Below are 20,479 nucleotides of genomic sequence, written 5' to 3'. Positions count from 1 at the left end.
TGAAAGAACATTTTTGAAATATTTAGGCAATTTGAACAAAAGATTTAACAATTATCGAGAATATATATTATACATTTGTGCTGATATTTGTACCAGATTGTAAAGTACACAAATCGGCTCAGAAATATTTTAAAAATTTTAAGGCAGCTGTCGGTCTGGCTTTAGTCCAATCATTTGCTCTAATTATTAGAAAAAAGTCTAAAGCTGGAGGTCCACACTACAAGTCTTCGCGTAAAAGCATTGCGTGCTTTTCGCATTCTACGCTTCAAGCTCATATGTTCGTTAGCCCCTTGTGACGTTTATAAAAGTAGCATTCTACCTGTCAAGACATTCTAGGCTTATGTACTTGTAACTTGCATCGTACAAAAGCATTGATTCTTCTTTTTAACAGACGCACAGAATACGATAAAGAGTAAAACGTGTTGTGTGAACCTCCAGCTTTAAAGTCTGTCCATCGTTGAAATTTTCAATCGTGATATTATATCATTCGTGAAAAGAAAATATAAAAGTTTGTCATTCACGTTTTTATTTTGAGACCCCATTTATTAATATTCCCAATACTTTGAAGATAAGTAAGTCCACTAACTATGTTTGTCTCACTGTATATTCGTATTTTTCCTGTAATAAATTTTTTAAAGATCCGAGATCTTTGTGGGTTCCCATGATACATATACCAATTTTGCAACATAAAAACAAATTTATATATTTTCATACACGTTTTATGAACGTTTCGGTATTTACTGCAATTAATTTCGAATACTTATCGAAAGTTGTCGATTTAGTTAATATTCTATCTATAGAAATGTGTATCCTTAATGTTGAAGGCAATTTTCCGAATTACTGCTATCGTGACGGACGAAATGTCAGTTTAAAAAAATTTATTTCAACAAAAAACTAAAATGCTTTACGATTGTATGTAGTCGGCATTACGATTTGTAAGAAAATGCTGAATATCCCCAGTAGTTCGACGGTACAGCCACGAACTGACCACTTAACCTACCACTTGTGGTGACGATTTACTTTTATTCTTAATGAATGGCCCAAAACATGCGAATTGGAGCCAACAGGTGGTAAGATATTAATGGAACTAAAATTTAAAAATTTCAAGTGTCTACTCTCTAGAATACTATGGGACAATAATGTGACGATTGACCCGAAATATATAATAAATTTGAGTCAACCAGATGGTGGCATATTAGTAGAAAGTAATAATCATTTCTCCAAAAGCTGTGTAAAATAACTACTTTCGAAAGTACAACAAAAACCCAACTTTTAAGAGTATAATCTCTAGGCTACTTTAGGACAGTAAAGAGACGACTGTCTCCGTTGTCGCTTACAAAGAGGACACTAAAGTGAAGATTGTCTTCATTCTCGATTACAAAGGGTACATTCGTGACGAATGACCCAAAACATACGAATTACAATCATCCAGGTTGTTAAGAATTAGTGGAAATTACTGTCTTTTTCGTATGCATTGACTCTTTGTCGAACTGCTGGGTCATATCAAAGGTAGATTAATTCGATTCGAATTAAAATGCAGTATAATGGAGATTAGTTAAATTTTCAAGATAATTTTGTAAATAATCTATTTTGGGACTACAGTTCTTTTAAACTTTTAAAGTATCCACGTACCAATGTAAAGAATTCTACAAAAATATTGAAAAGATTATTTAGCATAACAAAATTATTCCAAAAGAAGGTTTAATACCACATTCACACGATACAATTATTCGCAATAATTACGAAATAAATAACATGATTCGCTTACGAATTACGAATGAATTAGTGTCACCTCTAATTTTTGTCGGGGTTTTATCATAATCAGCTGTTTGTTTTATAATTTAAAAGTCGAATTAAGTAATTCAACTCTTCGTGTGAACAAGACATTAGGAGGTAAGAAGTGACGTCATAAAGTTTCTTCTGACAAAGTTTTATTAGCAGTCACTGTCATATTGGTAATTTTAGAACAAATCCTAAACCTTTTTGTCTCTATAACTGACCTTGATAAAGTTTTATACAATTATTTTTTTACAACAGTTTTGTTTTTTAAGTTAAAAATTTTATTTAAATTTTAATTATTTACAGTATATTTTATTATTAATAAAGAATTGACTAAAAATATTACAAAAAAATAAAAAAATATATATATATAAAAAAAGAATGAAAAATTGTTAAGGAAACACGTCGTATGTACGTTGTAATAATACTTGAAAAGAAGATGATTTAACACTTTCAATACTTTCTTAAGATTCTTCTGTTTTTATCATGAAAATGTTTATTTTTTTTATTAAAAATTTCAAATATTTATTTATTATTTGTTTTAATACTAGACATAAAATAATCTTTGGTTTTGGTTTAAAATTGCACTTTATGATTATTACATAGTTTAGTTTTAAATATTTATCTGGGAACTAAATCTATATAACCACCGGGACGCATCATTTGATGTGGAGAACCATAAAACGATTGATAACTACTCATGCTGTAGGAATTGGGAGAGGGGGTTGTTACACTATTGCCACTGAGAGTGGTATTTGAAACGCCATGTGTTTGACGCATATGACCAGAAACTTTAAGTTTATCATAGGGCGTGGCATAAGAATGACCATGATAGTGGGCGGCATTGTGATGATGATGATATATAGGACCATAACTACTATTATCGGTGGTATAGGGCTGACCAATGGATGAATATATATTGTTGGAAGTCAACATTTGGCCATGCTGGTGATGTGCGGGCGGGGAGGTCTGTTGAGGCACTACTTGAGTATTGAGATTTAAATTGAGATGTGTGGTAGTATGATGCGAACCGGGCATGGAAGTTAAACCCACTAAATTCGTAGTATGATGAGAGTGACCACCACCACCATAAGGTGAACTAGTGGAACTGTGATGAGAATGATCTGTTTTAGGGGATATACAATTACTATTCATGTGTCCACCAGTTAAGGGGTTTGCAGTTGTTGTTGTTAAAGACTGATAATTTAATAAATCTGGTGAAGTGCCGGTAGTGGAGGAGGGGGTAGAAGATGAAGTGTTCATGTGATTTGGTGATGTTGTTGTGGCCACATGTGTTAATAGGGAATTTTGATGATTTTCCATTTCAGCCACTGTATTAACATCTTTGATATGGGCCTTTAATTGCTGCTGTTGTTGCTGCTGGTGAAGCTGTTGATGGTGTTGTTGTTGCTGCTGCTGTTGGGCATTGTGATGTTGTTTCATTCTGGCATGTGATTCATGGCTCATTTGATTCATGCCCGTTGTTCTGAAATGGCAAAAATAACAAGAAACAAAAAGAAAAACAATAAAAAATCAGACAGACAAAAAAACATATTTTTTTTATTTATTTCTTTTGCATATTGATTTTTTGGATTTAAATTTTTTCTATAAACAAATAGTTTGCCTTCGTACTACAAACACATGTGTGTTTTTTTATAAAAAAAAATTGTTTGTTATTTTAATAATTTAAAGAAAATATAAGTTCTTAAATTATTAAAAAAAAAAATCAAAATCTGTTAAGTGTTTGTTACCAAAAGCCCTTTTCTTAAATATTTAAACAAATAATTGTTTATTTTTTAACCCAAAAAAAAAAATTCTTTAATTCTAAAAACACAGATCTCTTACCAAGTGTCTGACAGTTGGAGGAGAAAGGACAGACGTATGGTTTAGCTTTTTTTTCATATATTTTAAAAGTTATAGCTTCGTCAAAGCACAAAGTGGGCGCACATATCGTTAACACGCGGTCATAATTCATATAAATTATTTTCCATATAATTTCATTTCTTTTTTCTGTTTCTTTCTTATTTTATAAAGAATTTTCAATGTTGTTTAATGATTTGTTTAGTTTTAAATTTCCAAATGATTTTTTTTTAGAATTTTATTAAAAATAACAAAATTTTAAATTTGTTTTTGGAGAAGATTGAAATATTTGTAAGTGGCAAATTTTTAATTGGGATTTTAAACATGTTTCTTTGTTTTGAGAAAAAAGCTTTTGGAACATAACAAAAAATAGACCAAGGAACTTAAAATGTTAAATTTTGTTATAAGAACAAATAATCCTGAGTTTAAATTTTTTTATTATGATAAAATTTTGAATTTCTAAGATAGATATACGATTTTTCAAACTTCAAATTTTTCCTAGACATATGAATTTTTGTATTAAATTCAAAAATTTAAGCCTCTACTTCGAGTCCACAAGTTTATTACCCAGATGATTATACAGATGTTAAAGTTGTTCGTGCAGAATTTCAATATTTTACATTTTATAGTTTCTTAGATATATGAGCTTTTGTATTGAAATTCCTTTGAAAAGTGCCACACCCCCTATTGATAGTCCCTCCATTTTCAAATTGATTTTATGTTTATGTTTAGTATATAATTAAAATACTTACGCATCACTAGTTCCATCATCCCGAAAACCTTTTGCAAAGGGATTGCTTACAATTTTCAACTGAGTAACCTGTAATAAAACAAATGCACAATAATTGCAATTAAAGAAAATTAATAAAATTTTTTAATAAATTAATAAAATTTTAAATTAATTAGTTTTATACAACATCAAATCAAAAAATTGCACATAGGCCTTACCGGGCCTGTTATGCGTTTTTTTTCAGTGCCTCAAGAGGTGATTGAACCCACAGACAAGAAAAATAATATCTTCCCTTGGCCTCTACCGGGCCTGTTATGCTCTTCTTTACCAGTGCAGATTAAGAAATGTAAAAACTTCCCTAGGCCTCTACCGAGTCTGTTTTGCGCTTCTATTCCAGTTCTTTCAACTGGTGATCGAACCCCCCATAGTCAGGAAGTCGTCTAGTCTAAAACACTGACCTAGCGGAGTCCATAATTTAAAATATAATTATACAATTTTAAAGTTAATAAACTTTTCACAAACATTCGCGAATAATCACGAAAATACTTTTGTTTCACCTGAAAAAAACATTTTCGATAATACATATTCCCAAAACTATCACTAAAATCCATGTTTTGTTAGAAGAGTTTTAGAAAAGTAAAATCTTTCCAAATATTACGGAAATCTACGAAAAAATTTCTCAATTTGAGAAGTTAAAAATGGCTGGAATATGTCTAGAGGAACAGAACTAACTTCAATCAACATATCACGAAACTTATATATGGCTCAGTTTACATAAAACACGATTTCAGAAAAGTTCAAAAAGTTTGTAATTCTGTTCTGTCATTAATTTGGAAAATATGATTACAAATTCCTTAATTTTTTAATAAAAAATTTTCAAAAAATTTAAATTGGGCAACGTGTTTGTATAGCCCCCATAAGAGTGTTCCTCCGAAAACAGTTTTAACAGACATAAATGTTTTAAAAAAAATGTGAGTACAATGACGAGGTTCCACTACATAAACAAACCTCATGTGAACATAAATCTCTTAACCAAATTTTATGAGGATCGGTCCAAATTTTCCCTATACAAGGCCCCCATTGTAAAATGAATATAACGCTTATTACTGACTCAGAAATGCGAGTACAGCGATGGAACTCGACATAAACAAGTTTTGTATGAGCCAAAATCTCTCTTCCAACTTCTGTGAGGATCGGTCATTCTGCCTCGAAAACATTACATTTTTATTTCAATCCATAACACCAACATGCTTAAAGAGTGTTTACTGTATTATTTATTTTTTGCTTAAAATTATAGAAAAAATATACGAAAAATAATAAAAAATGACAATTATTCAAAATGATTTTTTCAACGTAAATACAAGTCATTTATCTCTTATGTTATAAACATCATTAGTGTCTCTATAGATGTCACTGCTCTTTGAGAGCGATCTCATATTTATGATAAATAGAAACATTTTCAAAATAAAAACATAAAGAATTTCATACTTACACGTTGATTTTGATAGGCTGTGACGGCTGTAAACGAAGTCTCCGGAAATATAAATGTACGAAAATCACCTGAGTGTTCATTTTCATCCAATGAAGTGTTTTTGGGTGGCAAATAGACAATATGGAAACGTGGCTGATAACGATGCATAGAATTTAAAATGATCTATAAAAAAAGTGAAGAGTGAAAAATTAAATGGAATTTGTAAATAAATTAAGAAAATATTTTATTTTAGGTTACTTTTTCTAATTTTAAGAATATTTTAAACCTTTCATACTTACATGACCATTTTCATCTAATTGATTGTTGGTCAATTTTAATTTATCAAAAGATATAATCTGTTTCATCCAATTAGCTCCGGGAGCTGGTGAATCGGGATGGACATGAATACGTGGTGGTGATATAGGATCAGCTTTGCCAGCAACAACCCAACTGGAACTTTATAGAAAAAATAAAATTAAATTCCACTTTAAAATATTAAAAAAAATATTAATTTGCCAATTTCTTCAATAACTACTATTATGACTCCATTTTGTTTAAAATGTACTATAAATTTTTTTAACCAACTTACTTATGAAATGCATATCGATATCTTTTATCATCGACCGGAACAAAATCCATCATCATTATATAGGTAGCCTGAGGATCTAGACCTCCAATACGCACTTGAAATGTCGGAAACATACGACGTCCCGACTTTGTTACAATCATTTCTGTGCCCTGTTCATGAAATTTATCCCATAAAGATTTTGTTTCCAATACTACAACAGCCTGAGCCAATAGTGGATGTATGCTTTCTTCAGATTTATTGATTGTCGTTGATTCTTTGTTTTTAGTTTTATTAGATTTTTTATTGCCGCTACTGTTGCTGTTATTGTTAGTGTCACTATTGCCTGAATAATTTGTTGAGGCGTTGACAGATTCTTCTTTTCCGCTGCACGTACTATTCGTATCTGCGTCTGTAGTTTTTGAGTCAATCGCGCGTTCAAGTGGTTTATAGGTGGTGCGATCTTTTCCGGCTGTTTGTATACAGGCTATAAAAAAAAACATGGAATGTTGTGGAAAAGGGAAAGTGAGAAAAAATTGTTAAAACATGGGTTCATATTAGAGAAATGTAGTGGTATTAGGACATAAACAAAAAATAATAATTTTTTTGTTATTCTGGAACATTTCATTAACTATCTGTTATATCAAACGTTGACTTCCAAACGTCATAGTTTATCATAGCGATACTAATTCGGATTCTATAATAGTTGCTATAATTCGAAGATTGATTTCTGACCAATGAAAATATCGAAAACATGTTTTGGAAAACTCTATTATTATTTCCAAAACATAAGTAGTTGTTGATTTAGATAGATCAGTCTAAATTCAATAATATTTATATTCAAGACAACAGATCAGTTTATAGTAATATCTTTAGATCAGTTTAAAGTCAATACTATTTCTATATACAAGGCAATATATCAGTTAGACCGGGTTTTTGACTTCGCAATCTAATGTCTTCAGGTCAGTTCAAAGTCAATACTATTTCTATATACAAGACAATATATCACTTAGAGCGGGTTTTTGAGTTCGCAATCAAATGCCAATTAATAATCAGATTAGTTAATCAAAAAATAAATTGATTCTGATGTTAATCCTCTTTGATGTTTTTGGGTACAAGATTAAACTTCGCAGTGTTGCCATACAAAGCAACAGAAAACGTCACTGTTTGTTATCAAAAAAATGTATGTTTTATAAAAAAGAAGACAATTGCAAATGTTATATGAAAATTAATAAAAATTGTATTAATTTTATTTGCATCAGCTGTTTACATTTTTGCATTTCTTGCTCGAGTTTAAACCACCTCCATTGGGCGCTTAAACTAACAAACAAAATTAGCTGATTGATTATTAAAAAACAACTTTCGAAGATTAATTTTAATTTAATCCCCAATCCTTCAACTAAAGATTGGAACCTTAAATTCAAATGTAGAGATCAGTCTAAAGATCGGTATGCAGATCAGTCAAAACTATTATATAAAGACAAGAAAAAAGATTAAGTTAATGGTTAAGCGTAGAGATCCTTCTATAGACAAAATAACAGATCAGGCTGTTGTCAAGAGTGCAGTGATGATAAAGATAAAACTGAAGATCAGTCTATAGTCAAAACTATAGATCAGGCTAATGCGGAGATTATAAATGTGTCAATTATTTATTTCAAAACCCAATATATAGCGAAGACTATTATTAATTCAGTCTATGTACATATGTATGTATGGTTCTATATTCAGGAAGAAGACTATAGATCAGATTATAAATAACTCTATAGTCAAGAATATAGATCTATAGTAAAGAACATAGATCATAGTCTATTATCAAAATTAAAGATTATTCTGTAGTCAAGCCTATTAAAACTACATTATTTTGCGTTCTAAATATGTTAATATTTTTGTAGAGTTATAAGTACAACTTATTTATAAAATAAAACTTTTCAAAAAATATATAATTCCAATTGAATATTTACTAAATTTCCGATCTTCCAGCAATATTATTATTTCTTCCCTCGAGTGGAGATCACATTTATTGTGCTTTATGTTTTTAGTTTTCCCTACAAAATGTTTTCTTTATTGCATAAACCAAAAAAGAAAAGAAAAATGTTTAGATCTATTTATTCCTATTACAACTAATTTGTTTGGGGATTCTCGTCAAGCTTGACAGAAAAACAATTATTTGTGCCAAATACTAATTGATTTTCGAATTCATTAAATGCATGAACAACAAAAAAAAATGTGTACCATTTTTCTTTTAAGACTCTTTTCGAAGTTCGGAATAAACGATCAGACGATTTCCACAATTAAATTTATAAAAACTCTTCTGTTATAAAATATAGTTGGGAATGCAATAAATTTAGTTTCTCTCTTTCTCTGGTTTGACATTCACCACAAATTGATGGGACAAAACATGTCATGGGTCATAAATAATGACATTGACACGCTAAAGTGATAATATCTGCATATATTAAACATTTTATTTGTGTGTTTTTTTTTTCTTTTTGGAATTTTCGAAAGAATTTCTGTTTTATAAGAAATTTATTTTAAAACAAGTGTTTATTATTAAAAATTTAAAAAAAAAATTTCATCACTCACACTTCTTTTGGTTGAGAATTTATGCCCTCTGTCATGTCATGCGTATGATATTATTTATTATTCGATTAATTATGCCGTAAAATTATTACAATACTTTCGTTTTATTATACTTTTGTTATTGGGGGTAATCGTTTGTTTCTGATCTTCGAAATCGAAAAAGAATTGTTGCAAAAATTAGTACAAATACATATATGTTTTATTTTTTAAAATTTGCAATAAACTATAGTAACATTTTGTAGTTAAGACTATAGATCTGTCTAAGTCAAGACTTTTCATCAGTTTGTAGGCAAGATCAGTTCAGTCTATATTCAAGATCAGGGTGTAGTCCAGAACATATATGAGTCTAAAATAGTCATTATTAAAGATCAGTTTATTGTCAAGGCTATAGATCAGTTCGTACACTGAAAAAAATCCATGCCTTATATATACGAAAAATGTCGTACATTGTACGAATCGTTCGTTGTTTCGCACCACGAAATTCTTTCGTAATATATACGAAATTGTACGAAATATTTTAGTATAATGCAAAATGTTCTTGAAAAAAATTAATTTACATAAATTGAAAAAAGGGAATTTTGAATAAATATAGTCAAATTTACGAAATATTAATTTATTCAAACATTTTTGTTCATTTTAAAACAATTTTTCTAATTTAAGTTCAAAATTATTCTCCACACGAATTTTAATTTTTTTTTATGAAAATAATTCCAGAATAATATTATACTTTTCCTTAAATTTTATAAAAATGTTGTAGTTTGTTTTTTAATCATAATATAATTAATATCATTATGTTTAATTTCGCTAAAATTTAAGAAAAAAATATTACGAAAGGTTTTCATACTTTCGTAAAAATAGAAAAGGGTTTTATTGAATAATATTTCGTATTATACACGAAATTTTTGTAAATATTACGAAAATAGAAGTTACGAAATTTTTTTTCGTAAAGTTGAGCATGGATTATTTTCAGTGTAGTCAAGACAAACGATCAGTCTATAATAACCTACAATCAGTAATTCACTTTCTAAAGAAGAATAGATTTAGTCGAGAATATAGAGCAATCTTACAAATCAGTCTAGAGTTATGATAATAAAGTAGTCTATAGTCAGGACTACAGTCTAAAATCAACTTTAAACAATAAAACGTCCTTTGTCAAGACTATATATAGATTTGCCTATATTCAAGACTATAGATCAGATTAAAGTCAAGACTATAGATCAGTATATAGTCAAGAATCTAGATCAGTCTGACAACTTCAAGAAATTAATCACTTTCATATTTAAAAATTTTCATATTCTCTTCTGTAATTTCCTCAAATTTCGAAAAATTTTAGTTAGTAGTACTATATAAACTTTTCCCCCAATAAAAATTTCTTCAAATTTAAATGAGTTTCGTTTTTTAGTCTACCCAAAATAAACTGATTAAATGTTTTTTTTTATTTATTTACATGTCTTACAAAAAATATTTCTTTTTTCCCTTAACACATATCATTCTTTCTTATTATATCGGCTGCACTTTTTCCATTTAATCAAGAGTAACTAAAATAAAAAAAAAAGTGCTACAAATTGTGGCATTGCGCTACGGCTAAATTTAGCTTAAATACAACTTGTTATTTTCAACATCAGAAAATATATGTAGATATCTTCTAAAGGAGGAGAACAAAACAAAAAACAAGAACTTTATTTTACGTGTGGCGTCGGTAGAAAATTGTCACTCAACACTACAAATATTACTATAAATTGCTAATTAAGTGCTTCAAAATAATTTCAATTTTTCATGATGATATGTTTATGATATTTAACCAGCTGAGGGGCGTGAAAATTAAAAGTGTTTGTTGAAACTTAAGAAGTTTATTTTTGGTTAATCGTTGATCTTTGTTCTGGAATATTTGCTTAACTATATGAAATTACTGATCTGAAACTGTATAAAGATCTTAAATACTTTATTGCGTTTGGGAAACAAAATTTTTGTTCTAAAACTAGGATTATCAGAGAAATTTATACTTTAAATGTATACTTCATCGTCCGATATTATATGCCAGAGGGTATCACACTTCTGTTCATTTAAGAAATGGAGAATTTGCAAAATTTGTGTAGCAATAATTTCTCTGTTAAACGTATGAGAGAAACATTTTAAAGGTCCAAAAGTTAATACAATTAAGAAGACAAAAACATTGATTAAAGTTTTTATAGATTAGCTATAATTTAAGTTGAGTTATTCACTTCAAAAAAGATGTTAAGATTAAACATCGGTAAACCAAATCGCAAAATAATCATTAGTACTAAAAAAATCTTATATTCAGCCCTATTCTGCATTTCGATTACGTTAAAGCATTTAGTTAGGCCACGATCGAAAAAGGTTATTCCAACAAAAAACTGAATCGTAAGAATCGTTTCAATGCTTTACGAATGTGTGTATTCTACGTTACGATCGTACCTACGTTTTTGTAAGTTGTTGTTGGTAATGTGGCGGAGAGTCGGATCGAAATGCAGAACGGAGAAAATTTCGATTCGAATTGAAATATAGACTTGGGGCCATTACAATAACCATAAAATTATGGTTAATTAAAGACCGAGATGTTACGAAAGGACTTTCCCGATTTACACTGATGTCCACACCGAAACATTATAATATATTTATAAACCAGATTTCAATAGGAGCCCATAATTAAAAGTAAGACACACTTCTGTTAAGAACTTACAGAGGGTCCAAAGTAATCCAAAGCTAAGTATCTAAATATAAGAAACTGATATCAATCAGAACTTCTAAATCAGGATTATGACTTATCGTGTCCTATAAAATTATAAATCTCCATCTTTTTACTACATTAAGATCCGCCATTTCTTGATGATTCATCGATATATTTTAATCTAAAGCATAAAATCACAAAATCAAAATTTTTAGATTCATTTTGCATGTGACAAATTTAAGTAGTTCGTTTTATACGAGGATTCGTAAAATAGTTACCAAAATATCGGGATTAGAAAATTTGTTCGTTACAATCGATAATTCGTTATAAAGCAAGTTTGACTGTATGTCTGAAATTATTGGAGTACATGATTCGTTTAGTCTGCATAACATATGACTATGTTGTGAATCAGGTACTGCCATCATTACTTTAGCAAGAGACTAGTAGTTTTTGAATTACTCTGATCTAATACATGGATGGATTACTTGGATTAAGTATGTTCTTTTTATACCCTTCACTTTCGTGAGAAGGGTATATATAAGTTTGTCATTCCGTTTGTAATTTCTATAATATAATTTTCCGACCCTATAAAGTATATATATTATTGATCCTTATAGATAGCGGAGTCGATTAAGCCATGTCCGTCTGTCTGTCTGTCTGTCTGTTGAAATCAGTTTTTAGAGGACCCCAGATATCGGCGATGTCTGAATCTTCAATAATTCTATTAGACATGCTTTCGAGAAGATCGCTATTTAAAATCAGCAAAATCGGTCGGTAAATAACGAAGATATGAGCAAAAATCCGAGACAACCTCTGAAAATTTCATCAAAAAATTGTTAAAAAAGCAACAAAAAAACTGTACATAGAAAAAGATGTACACGTGTGTGTGTAGATGTATTTGGTTTTATTCAGCTGTGTATTTTTTTGTATGTTTGGAATTCAAACATACAAAGTATACACAGCAAAAAAATATGATTTGCATTTTTTGTTAAAATAAAATAATTTTCCCTTTTGTTTTGCAAATATATTTTTTGATGAATAGAAAAAAGTATTTAAAACGTTTTCAATTATATGAGAGTAGATTGTGAGTTATTGTACAATAATTTTTATGCGAATAATGTAAGTTTGAAATTTAAAACTAACACAAATTTTTTCCAAGTGCTTTTTAAAACAATTTTTTTTACGATAAACAAAAACAAAATCTACGTCTCGTCAATGTTTACCAGCAATGAATCAGAGGTCGAAGTCGACCGGCTTCGAGTCGGAGCTTAGCCGCCGCCGAACTATATTTAGTTGCATGAGCCGCCGCCGAAACATTCGGCTTAAATCGACTCAAATTTTTTTAATGTTTTTATTAACTAGACTGTAAGATCAATTATGTTTAAAATACACTATGGTGAAGGGTATATAAGATTCGGCACAGCCGAATATAGCACTCTTACTTGTTTTATATATATGTATAACAATCCTAGCCCTTGATGAAATACCCTTTACACTCATGACGAAAATGTTATCGCGTAAAATAAAGACGGTATAAATTTTTTGGGGATTTAAAGTATTTTAAAGCTTTGTATTAAGATATCTAGCGTTTGTATAAAAAATGCATCTCTACATCGAACTTAAACTAATATATACTAGATTTTTTTCTCAATATCAACTATTATACTATTAAAATCTAAAAAAAAACTAATTACCTTCAATTTGTTTCATTGGACTTAAACTACTCATATAGGGTGTGGACCATGGATCTGTGGTATAGCAACCATAATCCGTTATATTGGCAGCTAATCCGTTATTGTCAATAAAAGACATGGATGACATAATTGCACTAGTACATTCCGTGGGACCCATGATATTCGATGAAGGTCTCATATAAACAGCTTGATGCATAACACAGTTTTTTTTTTTGTTCTAATTCAAATTTACTTTTATTTTTCGCACAAAAAAAATATTCGTTTTATTTATGTTTAAATTACGTATTTATTTACGTCTATTTGTTTTTAAACAGATAATTTTTTTATTTAAATAGTATTTTTTTCTTTGAAAAATCGTGTGTTGTAGGTGTTTTAAATGTCTTTCATTTAGCTCATATTAGTGTCAGATATTTGCACTTTAATTGTATTTAACACTAATTAAATTTGTTTTATTTGATTTTAATTTAATTAATTATTTGTAGAAATTTTGTTTTTCTTTTTCTTCTTGTATTTTTTTTCTTCTTTGGTAGAAATCAATCAATACGACAACACCTGAAGTGTATTTAATTTTATTATTGTTTTGATTATTTAAAAAAAAAATCTTTAAATTTAAATTTAACTTGTTAATTTAAAAGATTCACACACAAAATCATCACTGTTATTCGATTTAGCAAATTTTTATTTTGACACTTTTCACACTCAAGCAAAAAAAAAAAAAATTAAGCAAACGAACTGAACTGATCGAAATTAATTAAACTTTCAACAACTCATTCATGACCGATAGGCGCACACATTTGATATCATTTCATCACAATTGTTATGTCGAGCAACTCATCATTATCACCAACCAACAATTCTGTATATTCAGAACGACGGTTGTTGTTGTTTTTTGCTTATATGTATTTAGTTGTGATTTGTTGTTGATCCGTTGTATTGACACTGTATTTGCATATTTCTTTTTTCTTTAATTTAGAATTCTTTTCGTATTCCTTGTGTGTTTTTTGGTATATTCCGTATTCGATTATTCTAGTTTGCTTGTTAAGTGTGAAATGATCCGTAAGCGTGGCATCGATCAATTGATATTATCGTCTTTAATGACAAACAACATGAAGGTATTGATCCTATACTCTCTCACACTTTTATACTAATATAACCAATACTTGTAATACATATATCGAGATCTGTTCTCCCCGGATACTGGCCGCGTATAGTTTATATTGTGTATGCAGTCCGTATAACGGGTTAGAGTAAAATAAACAGAAATCTTTATTCCAACAATATCATCTATTCAGTTTGTTGTCTTAAAATTATCAAGTGTTATAAACACACACACACAAGAGTTGAGATATTTTTGGACCAATCGCATCCCATTGTACAAATGCATTCAATTTGATTTTTTCTAAAATATAGAGAGAGTTTATAATACTTAAAAGGAACACTTGAGTTTGTTTACATTTGAGTTCTCTTTACGATAATTCTGTATTTTTCTGAGTGACTAAAATCTATTTTTGAATATTGATTTTGATTGGCTACCACCTCTGAACCAATATTATGAGTATGGTTAGGGATGCCAGATTTTTTTATAGAAGAACAGTGTATTTTCATTATTTTAGCTCAAAATTTAAAACTCAATAGTTCTTGATACTAAAATCTTTAAACTAATAAACTAAACAAACGTTAATTAGTTGAATTACTGTATATAATTGTTTCTATTTTAAATTCCGTCGGCTTTCGTTTCAAAACACTAAAAATAAATAAAAAAATTATTGAAAATTTTCGTTTTCCTTTCTTTCGAGGGCATAATTTTGGGTTATTTAATTAAGCTATGTTGATTTAAACATGTTCCTTTGTCCGTATGTTTATTGGATGTATCTGGGGCGAAAGGACCCAAATCTTGGTTTATTCTATTATTCTTTAAATATTTTTTTTTACGAAAAGAACTATCTATTAAGAACTATATCTATTAAAAATTTGTAATTAATATCCAAAGTATTCAAATGAATTGTGGATATTCTAGTTGTTTCTAAAGGAGAATTATAGCTCGATCAATAAGAAAATCAGCATGATAGTCAAGACTTGCATTATGATATGCTAGTATATAACCTTATCATAAACTCTTTCGGGGGCTCACTTATATGGGGACTAGCTGAAATTGTGTAGCGAAATTCAACCATATTCAATAGGCTTACTCCTTGAGCTAAAGTTCGTAAATTTATCTTAAACATTGCGACCTTCACTTTCATAACTAATGTGATGTAAAGTTTATATGAAATCACGGATTCATCAAATAACACAGTGAGACAAAATAAACGAAAATTGAAATACCTGGGAAGTGATAATATTGTTCTGAAAGTTAGATCCGATCAGAACATGAATATTTTTTTTTTAATTTTCCAAAATCTTCATACAATTTGAAGGATTTAGATTTATATAAAAGTTATTTATGCGGAATTTCATCGTGATACTGATGTAAGTAATTAAGAGAATTGTGAAATTAGAGTCGTTTGCTTATAAAGATTTACATGGGGTCAAATAAGGTCCGATGAATATAAAAATTCGGTATAAATGAGTTTGCGGTAATCTTTAGTGGTACTGCTAATTCTTTAGAAAATACGGACATATTTGACCCCATACAAACCTCCTTCAGAAAATGACTTCAAGTCCAAATTTCTCCTTTTAATAACTATGAAATTCAGTATAAATAACTTTTACATAAATCCTTCCACTAAATTTTACTAGGATCGACCCATATTTAACCCTACCTGCCATATAACATATACTTCAGAAAATCTGTTTTTTGAACAATTTTGTATTTAAAATGGTTTTTTATCCGTTACTCAAGATTTTAAAGGTGTTTGGCAAATTTCAAAAACATATTCCTGTTCTACTCGGATCCACTTTTTAGAAAAATAGTATCACCCGGATATTTATTTTTGTCGCATAGTATAATCAGAGGACTTGTTCTTACTCACAGGGAACATATTGTGGCAAATCTACTATGAACAGTTTAAACCCTGAATATACAGGGACAAGAAAGGAATATTTAATGGTATCCCTTGTATAAGATATCTTATTTCTATCACCACTCATTGAGCACACTTCTCATTGAGAAAACCATCCTACACACTCACTCTTGGTAGACGTGTGGGTCCGCTTCACACTAACTCATTTCCAACGCTTAGTCGCACAGTCAGTCCTTTGTGGGGTATTAGTTGTCTCGAAACATTTCCTAACATATTTGGAATTACAGACTTTACATGCATTCTCTTCCCGTGAAATTCGAATTAAACCACTAGCCGAAGGTATGTATGTAAGGGACAAGACAAAGTCTGAATATCTTTCATTTTTATGGTTCTCTTGTCCAACCCCATGTCAAATCAATCCAATGATACATTTGATCATTACTAGTTTATTTATATTCTAGGCAGACAAGATTGGTTTTCCAGAAGACCCAGATATCTGCGAGATGCGAATATTGTTTCAGCAACTACGTATTACCACCATTGAAAACAAAACAAGTTTCTTATTACAAGAAACTCCGTACCGGAGAAAGATGATTGACATTTCGTTCTCCTTCTCACGGAATAAAACGGAATTATTCAGAATTATTGAACCTTGAAACATAAAATCATACATTCTGGTGGAATGAAAATTTGTACAACTAAACTTATTTCTCTCTTTTTCATTACCTGGTAGTTTTTGATACATAGAATTAAAAACGTAGCGTCCTGTCTAAATAAGAATCTACAAAAAGGGGACATTCTGGTACTTTTTGTCTCCAACTGGTATGTCGTTAATTTTATTATAATAAAAATAAGTACATTTTAACAGTTTTCTTACACACTATGGTGAAGGCATAAGAGTGGGTGCAGCCGAATATAAATCTCTTATAGCAACTTTCGCGCTTGTCATAGAAAAATCGACGTTTCGAAAAGTAATTACGGCACATTAGACTTAGCTTCTTCCAAATTTTATGCATACAGCGCAATGCAGTAAAAACTTCTGAAATCGTAAAAAATCTTGTAGATTTTTATTAACTTTTTAGATATTTACAGATCTTTTTCTTTTTCAAAAACACTCATTACATAAATTCTACTCAAAACTCAAATCATATTAGAGAAAGGCAACACCCACTTTGAGTGTTAATTGGTACAAATAAATATAGAACATACATTGCCCAATTATTCCAAAAAAGAAATTCTAAATGTTCAATAATTTGGTGCACAAATACACAATCCATTGATCGTATATTTTATGGGCAATATGTTTTTTTTAATTATTTCTTTTGGAAACGTACCAACCTACGTAATTTTGTTTTTTTTCAGTGCAATTGTTCTATTTGGATGTGGGCATCTTTGAAATCGAATGGTGTATCATAAATACTGTGTGTATGAGTACAAACAGGGCAAAACAAATCTATTGAAAATAAATGATAGCTCGAGCTATAGGGTGTATTCTTTATTTAATGTTCTTTTAATGTTTTCTTTAGAATACCGTTGAATAAACAAAATGGAGTCTGTTGGGGTTTATTCTGTTATTAATTGTTTATTTGGCGTTGTTTTTATTAAATTATAGCAGGGAATGGCATAATGTCTACCAGTAAATACTACTTTTCGAGATAGGACTTAATAGTTATTTTAAAGAAATTACTTTTGTTTTTGTATAAAGCATTTTGTTTAAAAGAAATATATTCAATTCGAAAAATTCTTTCCTGTTTGCCCTCGTACCATTTAATAGTATTCTACTAGTAATAGTTCGTAGTAAAATTTAAATACTAATAACGATTTATTTTTATATTGTTCTGGTTGGAAAAAAATCTGTTCTGTTTTTCATCATTGGCACTTGTATATTTGGATTTACCTGGTCCTTCTCTAAAATATATACAAAAACTCTTCGATACAGGTAAAACTGTTTTTATTTATATTTTTGTTTAATTTTGAAGAAAATATATAGTTATACCGCAGTTTCTCTAAAAGCATTTTTTACTCTGGAATACAGAAAAAAACTTTAACATACACTTTGTTTGAATTTTCCACCAATTTGTCTATTAAAAATTATTTAAAAATAATATTTAGAATATACAAACAATCCAAATAAAAATAACTATTAAGCTGTTTAAATAATTACTGCAATTTAAAATTTAATTGTTTACCATTTGTATCTTTTGGGGTTTTAGCTTAAGATTTAAGAACAACAATTAAATTATAGTACCTTTATTTTTAAACAATTTATTTTTATGACCCCAATTATAATAGTATTGTATCGTTTTTAACAAGTAATTGAAATGGTGCATTTTCAGAAACATTAAAGAATTACAGTTCTAAAATTTGCATTTTTAAAATTTTTTGTTAAACTAGTTACACCCTTTCTTGTTTATAGATATTAATCCGTTATAGAAATAAAGACGATTTTAATAATATCATGTCACATGTAGTTTTTACTGAACTAGTACTTATGTGAAGAATTCCATTAGATTTTTATACTCAGTGCTAGAACTGAAGACGAACGAGCAAGACTGGAACTGAACTAGAACTGAACTAGAACTGAACTAGAACTGAACTAGAACTGAACTAGAACTGAACTAGAACTGAACTAGAACTGAACTAGAACAGAACTGAACTAGAACTGAACTAGAACTGAACTAGAACTGAACTAGAACTGAACTAGAACTGAACTAGAACTGAACTAGAACTGAACTAGAACTGAACTAGAACTGAACTAGAACTGAACTAGAACTGAACTAGAACTGAACTAGAACTGAACTAGAACTGAACTAGAACTGAACTAGAACTGAACTAGAACTGAACTAGAACTGAACTAGAACTGAACTAGAACTGAACTAGAACTGAACTAGAACTGAACTAGAACTGAACTAGAACTGAACTAGAACTGAACTAGAACTGAACTAGAACTGAACTAGAACTGAACTAGAACTGAACTAGAACTGAACTAGAACTGAACTAGAACTGAACTAGAACTGAACTAGAACTGAACTAGAACTGAACTAGAACTGAACTAGAACTGAACTAGAACTGAACTAGAACTGAACTAGAACTGAACTAGAACTAAACTAGAACTGAACTAGAACTGAACTAGAACTGAACTAGAACTGAACTAGAACTGAACTAGAACTGAACTAGAACTGAACTAGAACTGAACTAGAACTGAACTAGAACTGAACTAGAACTGAACTAGAACTGAACTAGAACTGAACTAGAACTGAACTAGAACTGAACTAGAACTGAACTAGAACTGAACTAGAACTGAACTAGAACTGAACTAGAACTGAACTAGAACTGAACTAGAACTGAACTAGAACTGAACTAGAACTGAACTAGAACTGAACTAGAACTGAACTAGAACTGAACTAGAACTGAACTAGAACTGAACTAGAACTGAACTAGAACTGAACTAGAACTGAACTAGAACTGAACTAGAACTGAACTAGAACTGAACTAGAACTGAACTAGAACTGAACTAGAACTGAACTAGAACTGAACTAGAACTGAACTAGAAATGAACTAGAACTGAACTAGAACTGAACTAGAACTGAACTAGAACTGTACTAGAACTGAACTAGAACTGAACTAGAACTGAACTAGAACTGAACTAGAACTGAAATAGAACTGAACTAGAACTGAACCAGAACTGAACTAGAAATGACCTACAATTGAATTGACTGAACTATAAACTGAACTAGAAAGTTATGTACTTAACATCAAAACATTAGCATTCAACGACAAGACCTAATGTGATAGAAGTATCGGACTACATACAGGAATTTTTGGGGATTTCTCAGTGTGTAAGGGGCTTTTGAGTAAACGCACGGATTCAGTTTTGTAGAAATTAAAGGTTTATACAAATGTAATTGAGAAAATTTTAAATTAAACTAAATATTCACTTAACATTTCTAAACTTTATAAAATGTTTATTCATACACATTTAGAGCATTCTTAACTTCATACATGTTCAAACATATGTACATATGTATATAGTATTTTTTTATAACTTAATAAATTTTTTTAATATGCATTTTATTTATTTTATTATTACTTTGACACATCAAGACCTAGAGATATATTCATATACATATGTACATATATTTAACAAA

At 29.6% G+C, this 20,479-nt stretch overlaps 1 protein-coding gene across 1 annotated transcript; it reads right to left on the bottom strand.

Annotated features, from left to right (window-relative positions):
- Positions 1-2,047: 2,047 nt before the first annotated feature.
- On the bottom strand, positions 2,048-14,617 carry LOC111691139 (T-box protein VegT). The gene is made up of 6 exons (XM_023453784.2): positions 13,369-14,617; positions 6,430-6,892; positions 6,140-6,296; positions 5,862-6,023; positions 4,392-4,459; positions 2,048-3,265 (listed from the first exon to the last, which is right to left on the bottom strand). Exons 1-6 carry the CDS (start codon positions 13,562-13,564, stop codon positions 2,401-2,403), a joined length of 1,911 nt encoding a protein of 636 aa, XP_023309552.2. The 5' UTR covers positions 13,565-14,617; the 3' UTR covers positions 2,048-2,400.
- Positions 14,618-20,479: the final 5,862 nt, after the last annotated feature.

The sequence above is a fragment of the Lucilia cuprina genome, chromosome 3 (genome assembly GCF_022045245.1).
Source record: "Lucilia cuprina isolate Lc7/37 chromosome 3, ASM2204524v1, whole genome shotgun sequence".
In the NCBI taxonomy this organism is placed as follows: domain Eukaryota; kingdom Metazoa; phylum Arthropoda; class Insecta; order Diptera; family Calliphoridae; genus Lucilia; species Lucilia cuprina.
Note: the sequence above shows the minus strand (reverse complement) of the source record. Positions and strands in the feature narration are given on the sequence as shown.